The 16,592-nt window shown below is 44.7% G+C and overlaps 2 protein-coding genes across 9 annotated transcripts in view; both read left to right on the top strand.

Annotated features, from left to right (window-relative positions):
* Positions 1-6: 6 nt before the first annotated feature.
* LOC148116106 (uncharacterized) lies at positions 7-7,425 on the top strand. 6 transcript variants are annotated; one of them, XM_087884884.1, is made up of 6 exons: positions 7-151; positions 635-729; positions 1,046-1,126; positions 1,864-1,946; positions 4,106-4,232; positions 4,848-7,425. In XM_087884884.1, exons 4-6 carry the CDS (start codon positions 1,872-1,874, stop codon positions 6,536-6,538), a joined length of 1,893 nt encoding a protein of 630 aa, XP_087741010.1. In that variant the 5' UTR covers positions 7-151; positions 635-729; positions 1,046-1,126; positions 1,864-1,871; the 3' UTR covers positions 6,539-7,425. The 6 variants fall into 6 exon arrangements, with proteins under 6 accessions (XP_087741010.1, XP_087741009.1, XP_087741014.1 ...); XM_087884883.1 differs by having other exon boundaries at positions 48-390; XM_087884888.1 differs by having other exon boundaries at positions 61-151; positions 1,737-1,946.
* Positions 7,426-11,777: 4,352 nt separating this feature from the next.
* LOC117673519 (uncharacterized) overlaps positions 11,778-16,592 on the top strand; it is a 28,125-nt gene continuing 23,310 nt past the window's right edge. The window contains exons 1-5 of one of the 3 annotated variants that reach the window (XM_034430946.3): positions 11,782-11,903; positions 12,181-12,295; positions 12,559-13,126; positions 13,399-13,528; positions 14,896-14,969. In XM_034430946.3, the coding sequence (XP_034286837.3) occupies positions 12,719-13,126; positions 13,399-13,528; positions 14,896-14,969 (612 nt within the window). In that variant the 5' untranslated portion in view covers positions 11,782-11,903; positions 12,181-12,295; positions 12,559-12,718. Of the gene's footprint in view, positions 12,296-12,558; positions 13,127-13,398; positions 13,529-14,895; positions 14,970-16,592 lie in introns of all 3 variants that reach the window. The other 2 variants (XM_034430936.2, XM_087884835.1) reach the window with 2 other exon arrangements.

Raw genomic sequence — 16,592 nt, 5'->3', positions numbered from 1 at the left:
TGGCTCGTCAAGCTCACGTGATCCGGAGGGCTTTCCACCCCTCCTCTTCGCTCCCGTCCCGCTCCCCCTCCCATCCTCCACGCTCCGCCTGAGCGAAACGGAAGCGGGGAGCGGGGTGGGCAAGCATTTGCTCTCGATGGGCTCCCTAAAGGTCAGAACCGGCGTCCCCTCCTATGGGTGGTTTTCTGCACAGGGAACCCTGTGCCAGATGCCACCCCGAGTAGAGGCCGGCCTGGATGGCCTCTAGGGTGTCCCCCCCCACGCCTCCCCATCGTGGTGATTTCCCAAGTCCAGACGCTGCCCCCTGGTTCCCAGCAGAGGGCGCTCTCTTCGCTGTCGAATGACAGCTACTGCGCATGCTCCACTCTGCCTGGTTGGTTGGGACAGCCTGTGAGTTGCTCCTTGGGAATCTGTGGGGGCAGGCAAGGAGGGGTGGTGGTCCTGTCACCCAAATCCTCCCCAGGGAGGGAAACAGCTGGATTGTGCATCCCGAAGCTGGGTAGGAGCCGGAGACCCCCGCCCCATAACTGTTCTTGGCTGTGCATGCAAGAGATGCAACAATGGGGGAGTGGGAGAACATTGAGGGGGGGCAGGAGAGAGGAAACCTAAAAGAACCACTCAATAACATCTTCAGATTCAGATTCCAAGACTGGAAGGACCTTTGGAGACCCCCGGCGATGCCATTGGCCGAAAGATTCCTGCTGATCCTGGCAAAGGAAAAGAAGGAAGGTCAGAGATGCTCCACATGGGAAATATGAAGGGACCTTCATCTGCTTGGATTCTTAAATCCTTAATATCTTGAATTCTTAAATATCTCCCAGAGTTTTCAAGATTAATAATGCAAGCAGATGTTTAGAGAATCTCATTAGTAAAATTGTTCCTGTGTTTTCTTAGACTCTTAGAGGATATCTCATTTGGAGCAATTCTCCCATTGGTGTCAGCCATCCCCACTGGGTTTTGCCACATTGTGGGCAGAAAATGAACATCGAGAATAGATCCTCTTATGTCCTGTCTTCTTAACTCCTTTTCTTTGCTTATATTTCAGGTTCTGAGATCCTAATTGGTTGGATCGGGCAAATCTCTTTAAAGATCCCTGAGAATAAAAGTTAACAGGTTGCCTCACTAGGTAAGGGAAGATCCTTTCACCCGATTGGAGGTTTTCCAGAAAGATTTTAGTTACCCTTAATTCCCTGTGTCTTCTCATGTGTAATTATAGAATTTAATAGGTGACCAAGCAAGAAAGATATAGCTCTCCCTCTTCAAGCTAGAAGACTTAAATCCCATGAAGAAAATTCCTCCCTTCGGTCCATGCACTACCTTCTAATGAATCCTCTTTTACCGAAGACCTATGGAGATTGCCCTGGGTTGCTTTCTTGATCCACCATCATGAGAGACTTCTCTTTGTTCTCACTGCTGGGGAGGGAAGCAACCTGTCTTTGTCCTTTCTTGTTAAATAATTTTGAATAAATTCTGACACAGATCCCTACCGGATCATCACCGGTACCATTTGTCCTTGCAGACATTTCCTGCAGTGCCAGAATTTCATGAATTGTTCTGTTATATAGACCATGTTGGTTTCAAGCTGCAGGGGTTGGGGGGAGAATCTTCAATGGTTGAGTGAATTCTTTGGTTGCCAAGAGTATGCTTACTGGACTTGTTACTGCCCAAAAGGTAGGAGAGCAGTCCAACTGAGTTTGTTCCTTGGTGTGAGGTGGGATTGTGCTCTTTTTCTGAAGGTATAGTGTGGTACCATCAGATGGAGGTTTCCTCTGCAGAACAGGAAGAAATCTTAAGTTGTGTGTTCAAACTAGAAAAGATGGAGCTGATCCCTTTCCCGTTTCTATAATGTCTCCTCCCTCCCAGTGAATAAAATGGAGTCACTGCTGTTCATCAAATCATCTCCTTGTACTAGTGGAGTTGAAAGAGTCCCTGATTCCTCAACTCAGGTAAGAAAGAAAAAGATGATAATGGGAGACCTCCAATGTCTTTTTGGGGCGAAAGGTATGATATTGCTGTTCCCAAGTGAAGCATACGGACATTAGAATTCAAGTTATGATCAGTCACACTAGTCCTGCCTCTCAAGCAAGATTATCTCTTTTTTTTTTTTTTTTTTATTGAGTTTTAAACAGAGATATAAAGACAATACAAAAAATACAAAGACATTACAAAGACAAACAAGTTCCCACCACCAACCTACCCACACCAAACTTTACATATATGTTTTGATCATCATCAGAATATATATTGCTTTATAAGTTAATATATAAGTAATACTTTGTCAATTTGGATGTTTTAGATTGGAAATAATCTTGCATCTCCTCTTAATTTATTTATTTCCGGTTTTTTATTTTTTCTACCCTATTTTCTTTCATCTATATTTGTACTGATTTTCTTTTCTAGCCATTGATACCACTGGTGCCATACAAGATAGAATTCACTTTCTTCTTTATCTTGGAGTTCTAGTGTCAGTCTATCCATTTCGGCACATTCTGTTATCTTCGAGATTAGTTTGTCTTTGGTTGGGAGTTGATCTGATTTCCAATTTTGCGCAAACAGTAACCGTGCTGCTGTCAAGATGTGTATGATGAGGTATTTTGTCTCTTTGTTGTGTTGTGTTGTTATCATTCCAAATAAAAAAAATTCTGGAGTGTTTTCTACTTGTTGGTTTATTATTTCTTCAATAATTTCCTTTGTGTCCTTCCAGTATTGTTGGGCCTTTGTACATTTCCACCAGGCATGGTAGTATGTCCCCTTTTTTGTTTTGCACTTCCAACAGCGTGGGGAGGTGTTTGGATATATTTTGGCTAGTCTGGCTGGTGTTAGGTGCCATCTGTAAAACATTTTTATGAGATTTTCTTTGTAGGGTATGGCTCTTGTCATTTTGATGTTCTGTTTCCACAATTTCTCCCAGTTTGCCAGTTGGATGTTGTGCCCTATGTCCCTGGCCCATCTTATCATATTTTCTTTTACTGTTTCTTCCAGTAATTTATATCTAAGTAAGTAGTTATATAATTTGGTTATCATTTTTTGTTCTGGGCCTTGTAAAATCTTATCTAATTCATTCAAACTATTTGAGATTCCATATTGCTTCCATATAGCAGACAAAAAACAAAAAGCAAGATTATCTCTTGCGAAGGTGAAATATTGGTGCCATTGGTAGATTGTGTGACTAAGGCCCTGCCACTTGATCAAGGCAGGTTGTTGGCACTGAAAGTCATCACAATCAGTCAAGGTGATAAACTAACCTTTATTGTCATTTTTACTGTAAGAACACTGGCGCACATTAAAAATGAAATTCTGTTGCCTGCTCTACCCATAACATACATATACACATGCTACACGCACGCACGCACGCACACACACACACACACAGTATCAACCTTGTAAAGTCTGAAGTTTCCTCTTTCCCCTATGAGAGAGAGTGGGGGGGAGAGAGGGAGAGAGATGTTCTTCTAGATGTTCAGATATAATGAAGCCTCCTCCCAGAAGGCAACAAAAAAGACAGGCCATTAAGATGATGTCTAAGGTCTCAAACAATACTGTGTACTCTGCTCAAGGATCGCTTATATGCTGTGGCCTGGATAGAAGGAAGTGAACTATCAATAATCCTTTCTGCCATCCTCACTACTCTCTGCACCGCCTTCCTGTCCAAAGCAGTAATGCTTCCAAACCAGACAGTAAAGCCATATGCTCTCAATCGTCCCTCTATAGAAAGTGGTAAGGACAGGGGAAGGAAGATGTACTTTTTTCATGCGATGCAGAAAATGCAGGTGAAGTGTCTCGCTGTTGAGCGACCAAGCTAGCCTACTCGTTAGCTGCACACTCAGAAACTTGATGCTGCTAACCACTTCCACAGGTGAATCATTGATACACAGAGGTGTGTGGCTGTGCCTGCCCTTTCTGAAATTGACAATGATCTCTTTAACCATGCCCTAATGGCTGTCAGTCGTAGGCTGTGAATTCTGCCCATTTTATCATATAACGTTTTGAGTCCATCTAGAGAAATGTCCAAGGATTGTAACTGTATGCTTTTAGCATTTGCAGATTAAAGGAGGTTTTTGCAAATTCTTCCTGAGTTTGTTCAGAGTAATTCTTCCTTGTTTAGGGTCCTGTGTCCTTTGAGGAGGTGGCCATTCATTTCACCAGCGAAGAGTGGTCGCTGCTTGATCCCAATCAGAAATCCCTTCATCAAGAAGTCATGCTGGAAATGTCAAGGATTGTGGCCTTTTTAGGTAAAGGTTCCTCTGAAGAAAAATTAAGTCAGAGCAAAGAAAATTTGTTTACAGCTTAGAGATCTGTGCAGATCTTCTTTTAACATTTTATCTCTTAATATTTTTTGATTCATATTAATTCCAGTCCACCTGCATGGACTGGAATTCAGAGTACCACATGAAACAAATTAGTTTCGTAACCAATTATTCTGACAAGGATTCACATGATATTTTCTTTGGGACCTGTATTAATATTGCTGAGCTACCGGGAAGATAATTACAGGGGAATGTTTTTGCTTTTATCAGTTGTCTTAATCAAAACCATATTTTCTCTTGCAACAATATTGTGTTGTATGTTGTTGCAACTTGGGTGCATGATATGTAAAAAGAAAAAAAGTACCGGTATATGTGTCACATCATGATAACAACCTTTTAAAGGGTTTTGCTTTAAAATTTTAACCGCCAATAGTGACGTGTTGAGCATGCAGGCAAACTTTTAAGTTAATAACCAATATTAGTGATGTTATTTCCCACATTGCTTTCTCTGCAGATGCCCAGTAATAGATAAATTTAGATTTGGGGGGCAGCAAATTGTACATTGTAGATTTTTCTAATTTATTTTTCTCCCCCTTCAAGCGTTTCATGTGGAGAAGAATGAAAATTACCAAGAGCCAAGTGCAGTTCCATTGCAAATAATCAAAAGTGAAATACCAGAAGAGACATCTGCAAATAAGTGGGAAAGGAGAAAACATGAGAAAAAACAATCTTACCATTGCAGAGAAAAATCCATTCTTGAATGTGCAGAAATGGATCGCTTCCTGACCCAACATGATTCCAAAGAAAACAGTACAGCAAATTGTCGAGGAAGCAGAAAAAGATTCAAAGCAAATTGCAACGTTAGTAACCACTGCAGAATTGAAAAGAGCTTCAGCAGTAATAATGTTGTTTCACAGAAAATTATCCAGGCAAAGGAGAAGCCCTACAAAAGTGTGGACGGTGTAAAGAGGATTGGGTGGAAAGGTAATCCCATTTCCCATAAAAGGATCCATACAGGGGAAAAGCCCTATAAGTGCATGATCTGTGGAAAACGATTCAATGTAAAGAGATCCTTTACTGCTCATAAAAGGATCCACGCAGGAGAAAAACCCTATCAATACATGGAATGTAGAAAGAGGTTCAGGAACAGAGAATGGCTGAAATCCCATAAAATGATCCGTCCCCAGGAAAAACCTTATAAATGTGTAGACTGTGGGAAAAAATTCAGTGTAAAGTGTTCCCTTACTTCTCATAAAAGGATCCATACTGGAGAAAAACCTTTTAAATGCCTGGAGTGTGGAAAGAGCTTCAGACAAAGTGGTGACCTTATGTCCCATAAAAGAATCCATACAGGAGAGAAACCCTATAAATGCATCGAGTGTGGAAAGAGCTTCAGTATGAATTGCTCTCTTACTTCTCATAAACGGATCCACACAGGAGAGAAACCCTTTAAATGCATAGAATGTGGGAAGAGCTTTTGTCAAAGCAGTACGCTGGCTTCCCATAAAAGGCTCCACACAGGGGAAAAACCCTATACATGCATGGAGTGTGGAAAGTGCTTCAGGAACAGCAGTTATCTGAACTCTCATAAAAGGATTCACACAGGAGAGAAACCCTATAAATGCCCAGAATGTGGAAAGAGTTTCAGTATAAAAAGTTATCTTACTTCTCATAAAAGAATCCATACAAACGAGAAACCATTTAAATGCATAGACTGTGGGAAGGGCTTTTGTCAAAGCAGTACGCTTGCTTCCCATAAGCGGGTTCATACAGGAGAGAAACCCTATAAATGCACAGAGTGTGGAAAGAGCTTCAGGAACAGCAGTTACCTGAACTCCCATAAAAGGATCCACACAGGTGAGAAACCCTATAAATGCCTAGAGTGTGGGAAGAGCTTCAACCAAAGCAGTCAGCTTATTTCCCATAACAGGATCCATACAGGGGAAAAACCTTATAAGTGCACAGACTGTGGAAAGACCTTTATTGTTTGTGGCCAGCTGACTTATCATAAAAGGTCCCACACAGGAGAGAAACCCTATAAATGCCTGGAATGTGGAAAGGGCTTCTGTTACAGCCGTTCCCTTATTTCTCATAAGAGGGTCCACACCGGGGAGAAATCATATGTATGCGGTGAATGTGGAAAGCGTTTGAGTACAAGCAGCTCCCTTACTTATCACATTAGTACGCACACACGAAAGAAATTGTATCAGTGCACGGAATGTGGGAAGAATTTCAGGTTGAAAACTCACTTTACATCCCATAAGAGGATCCACACAGGGAAGAAATCTTAGGAATGTATGGAATAGTAATAGCACTTGGACTCGTATATAGTGGCACACAGTGCTTTATAGCACTTTCTGGGCAGTTTACAATGTCAGCATATTGCCCCGACAATCTGGGTCCTCATTTTACTGATTTTGGAAGGCTGAGTCAACCTTGAACCCATCAGGATTGAACTGCAGGCTCTGCGCAGAGTTAGCTTGCAATGTGGAAAGACTTTTTGTGAAATGTGAACCCTTCTTATAAAAGAATTGAGAGGGGGAAAATATCCATGCATGGTGTTTGAAAAGCAATCAACTGATTTCCCATAATACGACCCACATCAGAGAAATGCCTTTAGGGATCAAAGTGTCCTTAATTTCTGTAAAAGGATCTACTGTGATATGAAACAATATAAAGATATGGAATGCAAAAATAAGTTCAGTACGGTCTGTGGTCTGCCGTAGGAGAAACTGAATAAATGTAATGATTTTGCGAAGAGCTCCCAGGATACGTTTCTTAATTCCAGAAGAATTATTTAGTTAGGTCTGATTCTAGAAAATCTGTTACTAAATTGTCCTGCTCTTTACTCTAAAAAATCTCAAATGCTGTATCTGGTCAAGCAGCTTTAGATAGAAGTAACATGTGAGGCGAGTCTGGGATCAGACTCCAAGTTTCGTGGAGAAGTGGTATATGTAAATTAAGATGGGAAAACATATTTTAGCTCTAGTTGTATTGAAAATATTAGGATTTAAACACTAGTAAAGTATTTAAGCTATTTGTTGCTTTTTTAAATATATAATCTGGTTTGCATAACTTGTTTATCTGAGACAATCTTCCAAATGTTTACATGTATATGCCTGCTTAGTTGCGTATTTCTCTGGTGCAAATATCATGAAAGCAAAAGAGGAGTCAGTGAGTTTATGATTGTACTGTTGCCTCTTTAATAATGGTTTTACTGATCCAACAGTGTTCCTAGTGAGCAAAAAATAATAATAATAATAATTTTAAAAAAGGGCGTTCAATCAAGCTATTTCTTTTTATGTCCTCTTTTCCGTAAATGATATTTTGTTTATGATCAAGATATAGCATTCAACTGCAAGGGATTTTTTCCCCCTAGGTTGTACTGCCAACCCATTGCATTTCTCATGGCTTTCAGTGGTACGGTATTAGTTAAAGCAGATACCTGAATTTGTGATATCAAGGTGATTAGAAAGCTTGATCCTGTTGACATTTTAGGGAATTGTGGCATCGCAAATTTGGGAAAGCTGCTTTTATTGGAATGATTGTGATTTTGCATTTTTTGCTTTAACAAAACTTTTGGTATATCCTTATTAAGTATATTTCTCATCTTTGATTGAAAGATTGAACTGGATGTATTTGTGCAGCAGCTGCCAAAAAAGCCAACACAGTTCTAGGCTGCATAAAAAGAGGGATAGAATCAAGATCACGTGAAGTGTTAATACCGCTTTATAATGCCTTGGTAAGGCCACACTTGGAATACTGCATCCAGTTTTGGTCACCACGATGTAAAAAAAGTTCTTAAGACTCTAGAAAGAGTGCAGAGAAGAGCAGCAAAAATGATTAGGGAATTGGGGACTAAAATATATAAACAATGATTGCTGGAATTGGGTATGTCTAGTTTAATGAAAAAAAAGACTAGGGGTGACATGATAGTAGTGTTTCAATATCTCAGGGGCTGCCACAAAGAAGAAGGAGTCAAGCTATTTTCCAAAGCACCTGAAGGTAGAACAAGAAGCAATGGATGGAAATGAATCAAGGAGCGAAGCAACCTAAAAGTAAGAAATTTCCTGACAGTGGAACAATTAATCAGTGGAACAACTTGCCCCCAGAAGTTATGAATGCTCCAACACTGTTTTTAAGAAGTTTTTAAGAAGAGATTGGAAAACCATTTGCCTGAAATGGTATAGGGTTTCCTGCATGAGCAGGGAGTTAGACTTGAAGACCTTCCAACTCTGTTAATCTATTCTATTTGAAAATATCACAAAAATTCCACAAAACAGGCCAATCCTTTCACTGTTCTGCCAACGTGGAGGCTTCATCTGGGGGAAGAGGTGAGGCTAAAACCTTGAAAAGACCACTGAAGCCAGCAATCATGCCAGACAGACTGCCAAGAGGTCCCAATGCAGGGGTGAAATCCAGCAGGTTCTGGAGAACCGGTAGCAGAAATTTTGAGCAGTTTGGAGAACTGGCAAATACCACCTCTGGCTGGCCCCAGAATGGAGATTTTGCAGTAACCTGCCCCTGCCACACCCACCAAGCAACACCCACAGAACCGGTAGTAAGAAAATTTTGATTTCACCACTGTCCCAATGTCAATAGACACACTGACATACAACCAGCTTACAAAATCCTCAGAATCCAAATCAACCGCACAGCTAACCAGAGATAGCACCAACTCTCAACCAACCTACATGATTTCCCCATCAGAAGTTCACTTCCCAACGACTCTGACCCTAGGTAAGGATCAAGAACAAGACCCATCACAAGACTCACCGGTGACTCACAGCTGACTCCACAAGACCTGTCACTTGAGATCCTCACTTGACATTCCCCCACCTGAAAGCCCTTATAAACAACACCGATACTGACATCCCTCAACCAGGGGTGAAAATTTGTTACTACTGGTTCTGTGGGCATGGCTTGGTGGGGGGGGGGGGGGTAATGTGACTGGGTGGGCGTGGCCAACTTTTTTTTTTTTTTTTTTACTTTTCAAAGCATTTTTTCTAATGCTTTGAAAAGCCTCTGCCAATCAGGCAACTCAGCTGGGACCGTCAGAGACTTCAGCCAAGAGGTTGCAGAAAAAAATGCTTTGAAAAGCCTCTGACAATCCCAGCTGAGCCGCGCAATCATCAAGGCTTTTTTTTTTTTTTTACTTTTAAAAGCATTTTTTCGTTGGAAGAGGTTGTAGAAAAATGCTTTTAAAAGTTAAAAAAAAAAAGCCTCTGATGATCGTGCAGCTCAGTTGGGCATGGTGGGGGGGGGCGCAGGGATTTTTGCTACCGGTTCTCCGAACCACCCGCCGCCATCGCTACCAGATCAGGCAATCCGGTCTGAACCGGAAGCATTTCACCCCTGCCCTCAACTCTGCTGAAGATATTACCTAGCTTGGTAACGAAATGTTCGGGAACCAACCTGCAAGCTGGGAGAACAAACCGTTACCCTCAGGTCCCAATATGTTCTCTCATCAGGAAAGCCACCGAGATGAGGGCTGGCTGCCCACCCCTCCCAAGTGTGTCCATCATGCCCGTCTTGCATCTTCCTTCTGCATCGGGGTCTTCTATTCTTCCTGTTTGAACCAGGGATGCTTAAATGTGTTTTTAACACAATGGAGCCCCTAAGAATCTTGATGGGGCTAACTGATTTTTGAAGGTGGGAGGATGCTGGGGGAGGAAGAGGAAGGGCCCTGGGGGAGAAGAGGGAACCACAAGGAAGGGGCTCAAATTGTGAGGGGCTGAGAAGGAGGCCCAGTTGAGAGTAACGGGACAGAGAGAATAGAGGACTTGGGGGTGAGATCTGCCCCATTGTGATTTTTCCTCCAAGGTGAGTCTCTATACCTCAAAGAAGCATCAGTTTCTCCCTGGCCAGGAAAGGAAGTTTCTCCTGTTACTGGGCTTGAACCACATCCCAGGATAAGAAATACAGGATGGAAGATTATTCAAGGAGAGATCCAATTTAGAATTAAGGAGACATTTCCTGGCACTTAGAACAATTAATCAGTGGAAGAATTCATCTCCGGAAATTGTGGGTGCTCCAACGCTGAAAGTTTTCAAGAAGAGATTGGCGAACCATTTGGATGGTATAGCTTGAGCAGGGGGTTAGTCTCTAGAAGACTTCCAAGGACCCTTCCAACAGTTACTCTGCTCCCTTCTCTGACTTCACCACTGGAGGGGTGGGGGGATTGGATCAGAGGTGGTATTCAGCAGGTTTTGACCAGTTCTGGAGAACCGGTAGTGGAAATTTTAAGTAGTTCGGAGAACCGGTAAATACCACCTCTGACTGACCCTGCCCCCATCTCTTCTCTGCCTCCAGAGTCTCAGCTGATAGGGAGGAAATGGGGATTTTATTTATTTATTTATTTATTTTTATATGCCGCCCTTCTCCGGAGACTCAGGGCGGCTTATAATGCGTTAAGCAATAGCCTTCATACTTTTGTATATTTTATACAAAGTCAGCTTATTGCCCCCACAAACCTGGTGAGAATTGCAGGCAGCTGGATGTTAAATGCTGCCTTAGTAGGAGGCGTTAGCCGCCTACGCCACTCAGGCTCTCAGGATATTTTGCAGTATCCTTCCCCTGGAGTGGGGAGGGAATGGAGATTTTACAGTATCCTTCCCCTGCCATGCCCACCAAGCCACACCCACAGAACCGGTAGTAAAAAATTTTGAATCCCACCACTGGATTGGATCCAGGGAAGGGGAGGAGCTGGGGCAGCCTCCGAAATGCTTCTTTCTAGCAGGGGTGAGAAAAGGGGGAGGAGCCTCCCACTGGAGGTTGGACTAGATGGCCTCTGAAGATCCTACCTCTTTGGAAGAACAGAGCGTGAAACTAATCAGAGTAGAGTAGAGAGTAGGGTAGGAGTAGCGTAAGAGTAGAGTAGAGAGTTGGTAGGAACCTTAGAGGTCTTCTAGTACAACCCCCTGCTCAGGCAGGAAACCCTATACCGGGGTCGGCAACCTTAAACACTCAAAGAGCCACAAAAGGCCCTAACTGGAAGCCCCTCATTCAATTCTGGAGCCAACCAGAAGTCCGGTTCCCCCGACCATAGTTTCTCCTCCTAGTGCGGTGTCCTTTTTCCTTTACCTATCCTAACTGAAAGCCCTATCAATTGTGGAGCTGAGTGGCGACAGGGAGCTGCAGCAGCCGGATGAAAGAGCCACATGCGGCTCCAGAGCCGCAGATTGCTGACCCCTGACCTATACCATTTCAGACAAATGGTAACTTGTCTTACCAAAATGGTAAGCTTCAGACTAATATCATTAATTAGTATTACTAGGGTAGGAACAATATCCTAGAATTATCCAACCCTTTTGTGCAAGGTCTCTCCTCTCCGCAAAGGCTTCCCTCCCACCAAGAATTGGTGCCGTCAGAAATGCCAGTCTCAAAAAACACAGGGCGGAAGGGCATCTGTCCGCAGATCCAGCCCTGCGCAGGGATTGGCCAGGACGGCCTTTTTCAAAGTCACCCATGCCCCGCCTTTAAAAGCTCAGGTTGTTGTTCCCTGAGGTGCCGGTAGGGGGCGCTCACTCACTTTACTGCGCCCTGCTCCGCCCCGTCTGCTTGGCTGGGCAGGAGAGGCTGTGAGTTTTGTCGTGGGAATTTCGGGTTAGGGAAGATCAGGGCGAGGAGGTGGGGGACCCCCCCGCGACCCGAAGGGTGAGAAATTGCCCCCCTGTTCCAATAGGGGGCGGCTTCTGTCAGGGAAGAAGGGAAACTGCGGTTCCCACAAATAGTAAGAGGGAGGGAACCCCGGATTTCTCGAAAGGGCTTGCTGGACTCCAAATCCCGAGGACGGAGTAGGGAGACCCTTCCCCATTTTCCTCCATCAGTGCATGCAAGAGATGTAACACTGGGTTGGGGGAGAAAGAGGGGTGGGGTCGGGATAAAGGGACTATGTGCTCATATTGTGCATAAACCAGGTTTGCTTTTCAAGGTTTCTAACAAGCAAGAAAGGATCCGGGAAGTGGAGTTCTCTGCAAACGGTCCCTTTTAAAGCTTTTTTGAGGAGGGGGATTGGAAAGGACCAATTCTGTGCCTCAAATTTGCTGGTGAGGATGTAAGGCCCCCCCATTATTTTTCCTGCTGTTAGTGGAGCTCGGCTGCAGCTCTGCAGAAGACCCCCCCCCCCCAAATGAGGGTTGGTATCCAAGGGGGAGGAGGGGATAAGACACAGGAACAGATGTCACACTGAGCCTGAAACCTTTGAATTTTGTCCCCCTTCAGACGGTTACTTTATCCTGAATTTGAATATCATAGTTTCTGAATGAGAGCCGTCGGTAATTCCTGAAGTTTCTTTTCTTTTTTACCTCAGATGTAAATGCTGAAGGCTCCTTGAGAGCTGAATGTCTTGAAAATCTTCTCCGGCATCAGATCCCAAGACTGAAAACAGATTTGGGGGGAAAAAAAAAACCTTTGGAGACTCAGGAAATCCACAGGGCCCTTCTGGATCCCTGTCGGAGAAGAAGCCGGAAATGGATGCAACCTACCCAACCTGGAAAAGAGTGGGAAGAGGCCCTGTTGCTGCTCAGTTTGGGAACTTTGGGGAGGTCTGGGCAGGACCAGGTCAGAAGATCCTGGAGGAAGCTCTCAGTTCTGAGATCCAGCATTGGCGCTTCAGGAACAGCCCCTTTCAGGAGGCTGAAGGACCACGAGAGCTTTGCAGCCGCCTTCACCGCTTTTGCTGGGGATGGTTGCAGCCAGAAAAGCACACCAAGGCTCAGATATTGGACCGGGTGATCTTGGAGCAGTTTCTGGCCATCCTGCCCAGGGAGATGCAGAGCTGGGTGCGGGAATGCCGAGCGGAGACCAGTTGCCAGGCGGTGGCCCTGGCTGAAGGCTTCTTGCTGAGTCAGGAGGAGGAGGAGCAGGAAGGGTATCAGGTGGGAGATACCCCTCTTGAGAAATATGAAGGGATTTTAATGTAATTGAAATCTTAAATGTCTCCCTAAGAATTTGGGGGATTAATAATGCAATGAGATGGTTAGAGAACCTTATAAGCGGCATTGCTCCTGCGTTCTTCCAAACAACGTATTTGGAGAAATTCTTCCATCGTCCTCTTTCATTTCAAATTATGGACACGAAAGGTCTAACAACATTGTGGGCAGAAAATGAAATTCCAGCTCTTAACTTTGCTTCTTTGTCTATACTTCAGGTTCTGAGGTCTTTCCTGGAGATTGGCACCAACTGTCCTGAAGAAAAAGTGGATCCTGCAAATCCCTCTCACAGTCCATCTTTCAGAAGGATTTCCAAGGAGGAAGGTCAATTCCAGGACACCTCAGTAGGTAAGGAAAGATCCTTCTATACAATTGGAAGTTTTCCGTGGAGATTCTGTTTATTCTCCATTTTCTTTATCTTTTCGTGTGTAGTCATTGGACTTTCTAGAAGGTGACCCAGCAACAAATACTTAACTTTTCTTCTTCATACTTGGCTTAGAGCTAGTGGTGACATGATAGCAGTGTTCCAGTATTTAAGGGACTGCCATGAGGGGGTCAACCCCCTCATGGCAGTCCAAAGCACCTGAAGGCAGGATAAAAAGCAATGGATGGAAACTGATCAAAGAGAGAATCATCCTAGAAATGAGGAGGAATTTCCTGACAATTAGAACAATTGACCAGTGGAATGGCTTACCTCCAGAAGTTGTGGGTGCTCCCATCACTGGATGTTTTCAAGAAAGGATTAGACAGCCATTCATCTGAAAGGGTATAGGGCAGTGATGGCTAACCTTTTTGCCATCACGTGCCAGGAAAGGGAGGTTCGCACGCACGAGTGCCCACACCCATAATTCTATGCGCTCCACCCCACGCATGTGCATGCAATCTCCCCAGCCCCCCGCTCCTCCCCGCTCTTGGCACGTGATGGCCTGTTTTTCTTTCTCACCTGGCTCCAGATCCTCTCTATGCATCTGGGGAGGGCGAAAACAGCCTTCCCCACCTCCTCGGAGGCCCAAAACGGCCCATTTCCCAACTTCCAGTTAACAGGAAGTGATGTTTTTTGCTGTCCCCAGCCTCCAGAGACTCCTGGAGCTAAGCTGGCGTGCCAGGCGACATGGCTCCACGTGCCACCTGTGGCACCCGTGCCATAAATTCGCCATCACGGGTATAGGGTCTCCCCCTTGTACAGGAACATGGACTAGAAGACCTCCAAGGTTCCTTTCAACTTTGTGGGACTTTAGAATAACAAAGGAAATCTGTCCCTTCACTCCATGTACTACCTTCCCTTGATCCCCGTTTGCAGAAAACTGACCCTTCTAGGGATTTCCTGGGTTTCAATCTGGCTCATCTATCCTGAGATTCTTCTCTTTATTCTCAGAGATAAGAACAAGCTTTGGTCTTTTTGATAGGTGATTTTGAGTAAATTCTCACACATATCCCTGCTGGATTATCTCCAACACCACCTCTCCGTCCCTCCCTCCCTCCCTTCTTTCTTTCTTTCTTTCTTCCTTCCTTCCTTCCTTTCTTTCTTTCTTTCGTTTTCTTCTCTTCTTTCATTCTTGGGTCCAAAGGAGGAGCCCATGAAAGGCCACTGAAGACTGAGGTTAGGATAGAGAAATGGGGGTGTCCTTCACAAGACAGGAAGAAGTCATGCCTTCAGACTACAAAATGTGGAATTAATCCCTTTCTTGCTTCCATCCTGTCTTTCTCCTTCCCAGGGAACAAAATGGAGTCACCGTTGTTCATCGGTTCCTCTCCTTGTACTGGTGGAGCTGATGGATCTCCAGCTCAGGTAGGAAAGAAAAGATCTGGAGCTAATATTGGGGAACAATTAGAGATTGCTTTGGGGTCATTTGAGGTCTCAGTTTATGATACTGCTTATCACATAGATGCAGGAATTGGTTATGGCCAGTCTAGAGAAAACAAGGACTGGGGTGACATGATAGCACTATTCCAGTGTTTGAGGGGCTGCCACAAAGAAGAGGGTCAAGCTATTCTCCAAAGCACCAGAAGGCAAGACAAGAAACAACAGATGGAAACGAATCAAGGAGAGAAGCAACCTGGAATTAAGGAGAAACTTCCTGATGGAACAATTAATCAGTGGAACAACTTGCCTCCAGAAGTTCTGAATGCTCCAACACTGGAAGTTTTTAAGAAGAGATTGGATAACCATTTGTCTGAAATGGTATAGGGTTTCCTGCCTAAGCAGGGGGTTGGACTAGAAAACCTCCAAGGTCCTTTCCAACTATTCCATTCCATTCTGTGAGGACAATTCACCAGTGGAACAGATTATTTTCAGAAGTTGTAGGTGCTTCATCACTGGAGGTTTTTAAGAAAAGACTGGACAGTCACCTTCTGAAATAGTATACGGTCTTGTGGTTGGATTAGAAGATCCCCAAAGTTCCTTCCAGTTCTATTCTGATGATTATTGATATACTGCTATTCCAGAGCATTGTGGGATGGGGAAATTAGGATTCAAATTAGTGGTCAGTCCAGAGGTGAAATGCTACCAGTATGGACCAGTTCGGGAGGACTGGTAGTGGAGATTGGGGCTGGTTCGCCAAACCAGTGGCAATCACTGGCTGGCCATGTCCCCTCCCTGGTCCACAGCCCACAATCCTGCCGTGCTTCCCTGCCTTCCACGTGGCCTTCCTGTGGCCAGCTTGCGAAGGCAGGCAAGCGGAAGGCCACATGGAAGGCATGCAAGCATGGCAGGGCTGCAGGGAAGCTAGCAGCCAACTCCCTTCCCCGCAGCCCTGCCATGCTTGCCTGCCTTCCACGCTGCCAAATTCATTGTTGGGAGCATCAGCGATCTAGGGAAACATATTCCAGCTCTTCAAGATCGACTTTAAGAGTGCGGGGAAGCCAACAGCAAAAGTAGTGGCAGCGGGGGCGACGGATGTGCGTGTGTCTCTCTCTCTCTCTCCGCGGTCCTCCTCTCCCTGGTGACAGTCAGGGCTTCGTTGCCTCCTCTTTTCCTCAGAGGGGCGGTGTTTGCCTCCAAGTCCTTGCAGAGGGACACACACACGCCCCTGTTGCCCCCACTGCCATTACTTTTGCTGTTGGCTTCTCAGCGCTTTAAAGATCTCCAGATCTTGAAGAGCTGGAACACGTTTTTTTTAGATTGCCGCCAAACTCATTGTTGGGAGCGTCAGTGATCTAAGGAAATGTCTTCCGGCTCTTCAAGATCGACTTTAAGAGCGCCAAGAAGCTGACAGCAAAAGTAGCGGCGGCGAGAGCAACGCACGTGTGATGTGTCCCTCCGTGGTCCTCTCCTGGGTGACAGAGCTTCGCCACCACCTCTTGTCTTCACACACATACACACACGCCCCTGTCGCACTGCGGCCGCACAGCAGAACTCTCCGGCATGGGGCAGTTCCGGGATGGCAGAAGAGTCCAAGCAAGCTCTGCCCCC

The sequence above is a fragment of the Pantherophis guttatus genome, chromosome 2 (assembly GCF_059756535.1).
Source record: "Pantherophis guttatus breed Tessera chromosome 2, ASM5975653v1, whole genome shotgun sequence".
NCBI classification, from domain to species: Eukaryota; Metazoa; Chordata; class Lepidosauria; order Squamata; family Colubridae; genus Pantherophis; species Pantherophis guttatus.
Note: the sequence above shows the minus strand (reverse complement) of the source record. Positions and strands in the feature narration are given on the sequence as shown.